Genomic DNA, 11,102 nt, shown 5'->3' with positions numbered 1-11,102 from the left:
GTAAAATTCTATTGATCGTAACTAATAGAACATTTTTTTTTCGAAATTACAATCAGGAATTACTCCAATTCTCAACTCTTCATCGACTAGTAAATAGCAATAAAAGATCAGCCGAAAAGATATACATTAAAGCCTGACATTAAAGCCATGAAATTTCAATTCAATTACAAATTATTTAGTAATAAACTCAATCCTTTCACCAGGGTTCATGATGTTAAATCATGTTAGAAGGAAAACAATCTAAATATATCAACTTCAAACTCAACAACTACAACCAAGGAACATGCTGTCAATACCGTCTCCTATTTAAAACAACAAAAACTAAGTTGTCTGTTGGAGTGAGAAAGACTTACCTGATAAGTCTTGTAGAAGAAGAGACAGAAGTTGGTGAAGACCACCCACAACTTCAGCCAACCGTTACTGTTCTTGAACTTTCGCAGAAGATAGCCGCTAAGTTGGTTCTGAAAATTAAGTTGATCAAAATTGAAGAAAAAAGAGTTTTAATAATCTTACAATGACGTATTAAATCACGGAAACCGGTAAATAGTAACTGAATTCCAGTTTAGTGGACAAAAACAGAAACGTAAAAAATGAGACAATCATCTTCATAGATTAGGTTAGGTTCTCATTACAAGAGTATCAATACTCATTAAAATCTGGCATTTCTTTCTTATTTAATTCTGTCATTCAATTTTAAGTGGTTACTTTTCAATATACGTGTAAAGTTTATCCCATAAAACTAAAATGTTTATTCGCTCGCTAACGAATCAGCTCATAACCATAGCTCATAGTTCCCCTTTTTACATAGCTATCAGTAAAGTCCGGACCACACTTAAATATCATTGTGTTATTGTGTAGCGTTCCGATCCTACTCATGTCCGATATTTCTGTGTGATGTTGGTGGGACAGATCATATGACAGACATGATGTGTAACATGTGTGATGTTCTGTAGTAACATGTCTTCATAGGATCGGATCGGAGTGGGATTGGATCGCTGCATGATAAGTATGGCCAGAGCTTTATATGAACAAGTATAATTATTATGCTCACTCTTCGTTTTAGGGCTACTGATTATTAAAACACAATGAAAAACTATCGGGTACCCTTCCTTCATTTCATTGCATAATTACTAGTTTCAACTCTTCATCGGCCATGAAATTAAATGTTGTAATGGAATAAACGGTACTTAATAGTTTTTTATTGTGTTTCAAGTTACTCATGTTGAATATTGTTTGATTTTTTCGTTACTTTTTCAAAATGTTTTCACTTATGATCTATCTCCTGTTAACTGAATTTTTCATGTATTTTGTTTCGTTCCTTTCTTGTTTTATTCATATTTGCTTTTTTAATTTTCCTATATCCATTCATTCCTGAACAATATACTTATATGGGAAGGCACAAAAGGCTTATGTTCAAAATGGTCCCTTTTGAATTTATAGTACAGTCCAAATCAAAATGTAGGTTATGTCACTATCACCATACAGAAAAAATATCATAAGAATATATCTCATGGTATAGGTAGTTTATGTTCCAAATCACAAGCCGATACTTGTTAAGCCAAGCTGATTACTGTCGAACACTGTCCATTATTACTGTTTTGGCCAGGTGAGGGTATAAGAACGGCACAGTATGAGAGACTACCAGTGTCACATGTCTTCACCAAAAAAACTACTAGGACTATCGGCGTGAGTTGACAGTGAAAATTTGAAACATAAACGCCTTATACTATGGGATATATTCTTATGCTATATTTTCTCTATGCTATCACTAATATTGTACTGTATTTATTCTTTATTGATTCATACAATAAGTACATGATAGGGAGAGAAAAAAATAAGGTAACCTTGTGATTATTTTTTTTTCTATAGCTGTTTTTCTATAGGTTGCACTGTGTCAATTTCCATCTGACACAACACTCATCACATTACTAAATACATGAAATAAACTCACTATATATCTTTGTTTGAAACAGATTTATTCTCAATGCACAAGTCCACAACATGTACATCTCCAAATCAATAGTTTTTGCTCCCCTCTGCCTTAACCTATAAATTGAATGTCTATTCTTCTTAGGTTCATTGAATATTATATAATAAATGTATTATTTCTAAATTTGTTTATTTATTTAATTATAATTTATTTATTTATAAATTATTATCAATAATGGTTATGAGCGCCTATTTTGAATCATGATCTATTTTGAGGGCCTAATTTGAAATGTGTAACATTACAAGGTATGCTGTACCGTTGGAAGTTGAATAAATAAATCAACTATTTATGTTTATTAATGCAAAGACAAGTCTTTTGTAGTAGGCAATACCCTGTTTGACCATCCAAAAAGAAAGAGGTATAATTGGACATCACCATTGGATGAAGAAAGATATCAGCTTGATACAGAAAAGATTCAGGAACTGTTTGAAGAATGCAAAGACATACCCTGGAGCAGACATAAACTCTGATCATAACCTGGTGGTGGCAGAGGTGGAAATAAAACTGAAACGAGTTAGAGGAGGTAAAAGGGTTGAAAAGCTTGATCTGGAGTTGCTCCAGGAAGAGGGTAAAAGAAATGAACTAGTAAACAGGCATAGTGCAAAGAGAAAGGAAAGGAAAGAAGAAATAAATTAAGAATGGAGCAACATGAGTAAATGCCTGAAAGAAGCTGCAAAAGAAACTGTAGGGATAACAAAGTCTAAAAGAATACGCAAGGAATGGATTAATGTTGATATGTTGAAGAAAATGGAAGAAAGAAGGAAGTGGAAAATGATAAAACATATTTGGGAAAGAGAACGTACAGGAAGCTTAACAATGAATTAAGAAGAGAAACAGACAAAGCTAGAAATAAATGGCTACAAGGAAGATGTTTAGAAATTGAAACTTTGGAAAGAGAAGGGAGGTTTGACAAAATGTACCAAGCAGTGAAGGAGTTGGATAACAGGACAAATTGCAATAGGACCAAAATGGAGATTGAAAACAGAGATGGTGAAATTCTGTATGATAAAAAGGAAGTTCTAAACAGTTGGAAAGAGTATATAGAAGATTTGTATAACACACATGAGAATACTATTATAGAGCTGGAGAGGAAAACAGAGGCACAAGAATTGAGGGGAGAGCATGGAAGAATATTGAAGGAAGAGGTAAGGAAGGCATTGGGTGAAATGAGGAAGGGCAAGGCTTGTGGCATTGATGAAATACCAGTAGATCTATGGAAGGAAATGGGAGAGAAGGGAATTGAAGAAGTCACATATCTGTGCAACAAAATATATGAATATAGAATGGAGAATGGCCTGAGGAATTTCTAATCTCAGTTATTGTACCAATTCCAAAGAAGAAAAACACTTGAAAATGTGAGGAATTCAGGACAATCAGTCTAATAGCTCATACAGCGAAAATCCTTTTGAGAATAATAGATAGAAGGCTGTATGGAAGTTTGAATAACTCAAAAGGAGAGGAACAATATGGTTTTAGGAAGGGCGGAGGCACTAGGGAAGCAATTGGCTTGTTAAGAAGTTTGGAGAGAGATTTGTAGAGAAACAGAGAGAGGTTTTTGTGACATTTGTGGATCTGGAAAAAGCATTTGACAGAGTCAGATGGGACCGATTTACTGGATACTCTGAAAAGAAGAGGTGTGGAATGGGAGGAGAGGAGACTAATCAGGAACCTGTATGTCAACCAGACCAGCAGAGTGAGAATAGATGGCGAAATTGGAGAAGAGAGAAGAATGGGAAGAGGAGTGAGACAGGGATGTTGTATGTCACCAATCCTTTTCAACGTTTACCTAGAGGATATATTGCAGGAGTGTTTGGATGGCAAAAGAGGAGTCAGCATTGGAGGAAGACACATAGAGTGCATAAGATTTGCAGATGATATGGCGATCCTGGCTGATAGCTGGACAATAATGAATGGAATGTTGAGAGATGTGAATGAGGCTTGTGAGAGGTATGGAATGAGAATAAACGTCAGGAAGACAAAGTGCATGAGAATTGGTGCAGGGAGAGCAAGAATGGGGAATGCTGTACTGGAGGGTGAACAGTTGGAACAGGTATCATCTTTCAAGTATTTAGGAAGCATAATGGAAGAGGATATGAAATGCAACAAAGAAATCAAAGTAAGAATTGCTATGGCAAAAACAGCATTCAATAAGGAAAAGAGAATTCTTTGTAGCCAACTGGACAAGACACTAAGGAAAAGGCTAATAAAGTGCTATGTTTGGAGTGTGGCACTGTATGGTGCAGAAACTTGGACGCTGAGAAAGGAGAATAAGAGGAGGCTTGAGGCATTGGAAATGTGGATATGGAGGAGGATTGAGAGATCAGTTGGAGGGATAAAGTTACAAACGAGGAGGTGTTGAGGAGGGTTGGGGAAAGAAGGAGTCTGCTGGATGTGATAAAGGGAAGGAAGAGGAGATGGCTGGGACATTGGATGAGACGGCAATGCTTGTTGGTGGATGCCATGGAGGGGACCATTCAGGGAAGAAGAGGAAGAGGGAGAATAAGATACAAAATGTTGGACGACATCAAGGAGGGGATGAGCTACTATGCAACGAAGCGACTGGCAGAGAATGGAAGAGAGTGGAGGGCTGCTGCCATATAGAAGGACCTGCTTACGAGCAGAAAACTACAAACAAAAAAAATTATGTTTAATGAATGAAGATTAACTAAGCATGTCTATTTTGAGTGGGAGCTAGTGTGTAGCTCACTGTGTGCCCGCCTTCAACGAAAACATGATGCCGTGAGACTTGATAATCTGAACGGCTCAACTTCCCACCAATCTCAGTATCTTAAGAAATGGTCAAAATATACACTCGACGAAGTGAGATCACTATGAACTGAGGTCCTCTCCAGTGGATGCTACTATCATACAGAAATGAGATATTATCATAATGAGATATTCCATGATATAGGGCGTTTATGTTCCAAATTTCACTGTTAACTCAAGCTGATAGTCCTGGTAGTTATTTTTCGTGAAACAATGTGACGCTGGTAGTCTCTCATACTGTGCCGTTATTACACTCTCGCCCGTCCAAAACAGTAATAGACAGTAGTCGACAGTTAACGAAAAATTGGCTTTAATTTTGGAACATGAACGCCCTATACAATAATATATCTTTTAATGCTATCACTAATATTGTACCGTAGTCCTGTTTATGAGATACGAAATAATGCAAAGCATCTTGCAAGGGAAAATAGAAGGCAGGAGAGCCCCAGGAAGGAGAAGAATTTCCTGGTTGGCCAACCTCATAGCATGGTTCGGAAATATCTCCATTCAATTGTTCCGGAACGCAACCAACAAAGTAATAATAGCCAGAATGATCGCCAACGTTCGTAACGGACAGGCACCCTAACAAGAAGAAGAAGAAGTCCTGTTTATATTTTTTGTATAGTTATTTTTATTTGTAAAATTGGTGTTGTAGCGTTGAAAGTTGAATAAATAAATTAATAAACTATTTATGTTCCATGAATTGAGATGAACTAAACATGTGGTAATGTGTATGTACCTCTACAGCTCTGAGCTGGTCCTCGATGCCGATGGAGGTGTTGCGGTGCCAGCAGACATGCACCGTGGTGTTGCTGCGCTGTGGAGACACCTTGCTGTTGGCCTCCTCTATGCTCTGCCCGCACTTGTCCATCACCTCATCCGACGAACCTACAAATTCACAACAAAACCCTACAAACCTACCCAACAAACAAACATAGAATGCAGTGATCTAAATCATAGACACAAAAATACTAGTAGTTCTGTGAACATTGGACCTCATGCAGTTTTCTCATCCACAAGTATCTGATGTCACCTGTTTGAAATGTTAACAAACTCAGTTCATGTTTGAATCTGTATTCCAAATGATATAATTCATCCAGTTCCGTGATAATATTTCCATCTGATGAAAATTAATTTTTACAATCAAAAATATTGAAATTTCTTCAGCATTATTTAGTTTTATAAACAAAACACAATTCATCAAAATGGTTGGAGAGGGACCAACAGGCACAGCCCAAAACTGTACCTTCCCAAATTTCGATTCATACACTAGTCCAAAAAAATAGTAGGTTATGTTCCATTCAACTGTGAATTTGAGTAAAAATTTCAGTGCAAACACTTATAAACAATGCATTTTGGGTTTAGATTGTTTAAAACCCAAATGAAATAACGAAATTACACTCACTTATCACTTAAGAGTGCATGATTGATATGAAATACGTAATATTTCATTGAATTATTTCTATATAGTTTAGAAACAATTTGGCACCGGTGCTGAGTTGGAAAATGATAGAGCTTTTTGCTTTGTCTTCTGACAGACAATGTGAATTAAATACGATAGGATGATAGAATAGGATTGACTATAGATAGATAGGATTAAGAAACATAGCTCACTGCAAGACTTGAGACTAAGATAGTTGTTTTTGCTTGAATCATTGACTTCATTCTGTTTGCTGTCCGCTATCTTTGGTAGAGAGTTAGTGGGGAGGATATTTTTAATATTCTTCCCAAAGAATGGACATTGATATGTCCAAAGCTCCGCCAATTTATGTAGATGCATAACAATATGATTATTATCTATAGTTATTATATTACAAATTGCTTTTTCATATCATATACAGTTCAATAGTTATTTTCTTAGTCTATATTATGTAAATTCATCTATAATTTTGCTGTATTGTAAGCTATTGTATATAAGTGTATAAGCCAGTATATATTGTAATCTACATAAATAAAGTACTCAATCAATCAATCAATCGCCTGAGATAGTTCTTCCAGCCATTTTTGTTTCTCCTCTGCACTGGTAGCTGCTACTGTTAATACCCTAAAATAGAAAATGAAAACCGGGTTTACATTTTTTATAATTTTGCAAATGAGAACTTGGGGCCACATTGCAGAGTCAGGTTCATAGTTGTTTAACCAAGAAATAAAAATCTAAGTACCCTTTAGAAAAGTTTTATTCACAACCTGTTTCAACATATTAAAGCCTGATTTTTTATTTCCTGATAGATAATAGTAGCCCTCACTATGCCACTATGCGGCTACTGCGGAGAGACTTTTTGATCACCGCAGTGAAATTTGTACAAAAAAACACTCAATCACTCACTCAAAAGCAAGTATTTATAACAACAACAACAGGGTTTTGATTTATGAAACGAACTTCTTACTGTCATAAATTCTAGATGTACTTGACAACTAGGATGAGATTTTATCATTCTTCCAAGAATACATGTCCAGCAGTAACATTCAAATCCCATCTTTTCAAAACTCTTTATGTGTCAAGCATAGTTGAATATTCTTTGGAAGAATAATAGTGAATTCAAAGTTCTTTTCTGAATCTATATTGATATAAATCATTCTCACCAAATCTTACATTCTTAACATATTATCAAACTGAAAAACATTGTCATTTCTTGTTGTAGTTTTCACTCATCTCACAACACTATGTAGCAACGTTTATAGATAAGCTTACCGTGAGACAACCTTGGGCGTTATCATTACGCACCAATTCTGCTCTTGGCTGATGATTAACATGTTTCAAAATTCCACTTCAGAGAGCTTACAAGGACGAATGCTGTTGCGGTCTAATTCAATACTTGACTATTGTCACGTTTTGCAATTTTAGTTCACATAGCTTACAAGGACGAATGCAGTTCCGGTCTAATTCAATACTTGAGTATTGTCATGTTTTTGCTTCGCAGAGTTCACAAGGACGAATGCATCTCTGTTCTAATTCATCTCAAATTCGAGCATTAACACATTTCGTACATAATCTTGTTTCAGCTTGGAAAAAATGCATGTGAACGTTGAAATAGAATGTAGCTATTCCTCCCAAGCAATTTGCATAGTGAAAATCGGTTAAAGATTGATATGATCCTAACTTTAGGGTTTTAGAACATCGGCGTAGATACTTAAACCCATCTTATCAGTGATTAAATCACCTACTTGATCTTCTGTCAAATTATGTGCTTTCGCCTCAATCCAATTCATATGGAAACCAACTTTAGCATAATTTCGTACTATTTGGTATGCTATTCGATGTATAAATAAAGTGAGATAATCGGTGAATGCAGCTGAACATTGTAATCTCGTCACTTCGTCATTCTCTGTATTTTTAATTGAAGTTGCTATTTCCTCACGAATTGATTTGAGTGTAGCTTGTAATTCATCTTTCTTAATAAATGCTTGCATTTCACTACTCAGATCATTTTTCAATACATAAGTTTCGCTAAACGTAGTTAGCAATGTATTCAAATTGTTTTTTGAAACAAATTGTTCAATCCCCTCCATAAGATTTGTCTTTATCGTATTAGTCATTGCAGATAATCGATCTTCTAACTCTTGTTTTGTTATAACAATGTTATTCAATGCCTGCACAGTTTTATCTAAATATTCCTTATCAACCGATAATGAATGAGTTTCATTTACTCTAGTAAAAAGTTCTGTGCCAAGCTGTTTCAATCTGGTATTTAGATAATTTCTATCTAATACTTGCAAATCTTTAATCTTGTCTGAGATAACTTTCAATTTCTCATCCAAATAATTCTTGTCAACTTTATTATCGTTGATCGTATTCAAGTGTGATCTGAATATCTCTGTTGTTGATTTGAGATCATGAAGAGAATTCTCCAAATTGATAGATTTCTCTTTATGTCCCCTATCGATATTGTCAGATAACTGTTGTAATGTACTGAAGATGTGTTCCTTTTCGATCTTGTTCAATCCAATATTCTTAACTATATTAGATAATTGTGAATCTAAATACGAATGCAGAGATTCACTAACACCCTGTTGATTAATTGCCTGTATTATTCTCTCACTAAAACTGGTAAGATCTGGTCCATTCCATACAATGTCTTTCTTCGCAGCGACTCTCTCGCTTTTACCTCCGAATCTGTGCACGCTCATTCTGCAACTGAACAATAATTTTACCTTCACGCAATTCCTCTATAATTGATGCAATCTCAACATCATGAGCTGAGTGCCCAGCAAGTTTTGATGATTTTAATAAATGAAGTCTCTGAACCAATTTGTCATAGTTGTCATAATATTGGTAAATTCTATTGCTAGAAGTATTTTTTGCAAATTTCAATAACCCAGTACCTCTCTTACTTGTTTTTTTAACAGGAAACAGCATTTGAATCAAGCGAGACTTTACACCACTGTTACGTTTCACATATCCTCGTCTATCCAAATGAACTTGTTATTGATAAAATCTTCTTGTATTTATTTAGATCTTTTTCATCAAAGAGATATGAATTGGTCTTTGCGCAAATAACAGTTCTAATAGTCCATGTGTAATTCGGAATTTTTCGTTATCAATATGAAAGAAGTAGTTATCAAAGCTAACAACCATCTCACCCATAAAATATAATTTTCGGTCAGAATCGTAGGAAATTCCATAAGGAATCGAGTTATCCAATTTTTCACTATGAAATGTATACAAATATTGTGCAAGCACTTGATTCTTTATCTTCTTTATTTTGCCGCTTGTATCACTCTCAAGCCTAGTTGAATTAAATATACTTGATTCGTTCATGCTTAGATCTTTTTCAGCTGCTGATGGTGATGCAACTTCTATTGTTTCATCATCATCATCATCATGTTTTTCTCCCAATTCCATACTTTCGTCTTCTTCTTCTTCTTCTTGTTCCTCCTTTTTTGGTATAAAACTCTGATCAGAGTGGTGAGAAGATTTAGTTTTCCCCATTTCAACTAAAGGTGTGATAATCGGTTTAAAAAGTTTTTCTCTGTAATTGTCAGATTGCTTTTCAAAATGTACAATGCTTCTATGTTTATCTCTAATAACTTTCCTCAATTTCTTAATCTTATCAATTAGAGCAACACTAACGTTTTGTCTTCTACGAGACATCCTCAGTCTTTCACTGCTACTCACTCTCTACTGAATGTCAATAAAGTTATCCAGACCCTGTCTATATTTTCCACTATTAGCTGTACATTCGGTCATAATAGTAAGAAAACTATGCTTCTTAGAATTCCACACATTTGAACACAATTTACTGAAATCTCTGAAGCAAATATCTTCACCCACATAGTCTCTATGTATTAATTTGAGTGATAATTGATCAATTTTGAATATAACAATCATATTTGCATTATCTCTGGTGAAATGTTTTTGTGTTGCACCATAACTTTGAATTAAATATGCTGTATCAATATTACGATGTCACCCCATAGTAAAATAATCTCTTATTTGAGGTGTGTGACTAAGTTGTAAATCGTCGAATATGACAAGAGAAAATTGATGAATTTTATTCGGGTGGAGAATTCTCTCGGGAATATCATTGACATGAAATTCAATACCTTTCATTTTTGAAAAGACTTTTCTTAAAAACAAGTACTTATCTTGATATTGGCTTTTAGTATTTAAATAAATATGTTTAAATCTCAATCCATTTTTAGAAAAAATCAAGTTGAACAATAAATTCGTTTTACCGCATGCAGACGGGCCTACAATGAGAATTCTAGCATTATGCGGTATCAATGTACCATTCTTACACCATACAGGCTTTTCCTCTTGTGCAATTAACTTATCGAAATTTACAATGTCGAGTTTGTTCATGTTGAGAAAGTGAGATATACAAACAGAACTGTTTCATGTGTCTGGTTCACTCGGTAATGAAGCGTTTCTAGGTGACTAGATGTACTCACCCATTCAACATCTAGTCACCTTGTGCCACATGCTACTAGCACTTCTCTATGACAAAAATGAGAAATGAAAGAGCGAACATTCAATTCAAGTTGTTTTTATTTAAAAAACACACAATGTAAAGAATATTACAATGATTATCATTGGTGTGGATAGATAATGTACATTATTTACATCATATGATCTTACTCTAATTATTTACAACAAATGTGGATAGATAATGTACATTATTTACATCATATATGATCTTACTCTAATTATTTACAACAAATGTGATTCGATAAAATTATACCATGTGATCTTACTCTAATTATTATTATTTACTCTAATAAGTTCTCTCAATTTATGAATGATGGTTGTGGAAATCCAATCCATTTCACAAGCAACTTATCCTTATCTCGTCTCAATATTTTTCTATCAAATAAACATTGTTTCAGATTCATTCAAAAGCGTTTT

General features: G+C 34.6%; 1 protein-coding gene across 1 annotated transcript; it reads right to left on the bottom strand.

The window, feature by feature from the left end:
• Positions 1–287: 287 nt before the first annotated feature.
• On the bottom strand, positions 288–6,796 carry LOC120356080 (FERM, ARHGEF and pleckstrin domain-containing protein 2-like). The gene is made up of 4 exons (XM_039444890.1): positions 6,734–6,796; positions 6,371–6,440; positions 5,496–5,644; positions 288–461 (listed from the first exon to the last, which is right to left on the bottom strand). The coding sequence occupies exons 3-4, from the start codon at positions 5,625–5,627 to the stop codon at positions 303–305; spliced, it is 291 nt and encodes a 96-aa protein (XP_039300824.1). The 5' UTR covers positions 5,628–5,644; positions 6,371–6,440; positions 6,734–6,796; the 3' UTR covers positions 288–302.
• Positions 6,797–11,102: the final 4,306 nt, after the last annotated feature.

Source organism: Nilaparvata lugens, unplaced genomic scaffold (genome assembly GCF_014356525.2).
Source record: "Nilaparvata lugens isolate BPH unplaced genomic scaffold, ASM1435652v1 scaffold5729, whole genome shotgun sequence".
Classification (NCBI taxonomy): domain Eukaryota; kingdom Metazoa; phylum Arthropoda; class Insecta; order Hemiptera; family Delphacidae; genus Nilaparvata; species Nilaparvata lugens.
The sequence above is the reverse complement of the archived record's forward strand: the minus strand, read 5'-3'. Positions and strand labels throughout refer to the sequence as shown.

What these genes read in the sequence shown, in the direction of transcription:
- LOC120356080 (XM_039444890.1), bottom strand. Translation starts at nt 5,627, where the DNA reads ATGGACAAGTGCGGGCAGAGCATAGAGGAGGCCAACAGCAAGGTGTCT. An exon ending in ACCAGCTCAGAGCTGTAGAG is followed by an intron (nt 462 to 5,495) that starts GTACATACACAT and finishes CTTAATTTTCAG; the next exon opens with AACCAACTTAGCGGCTATCT.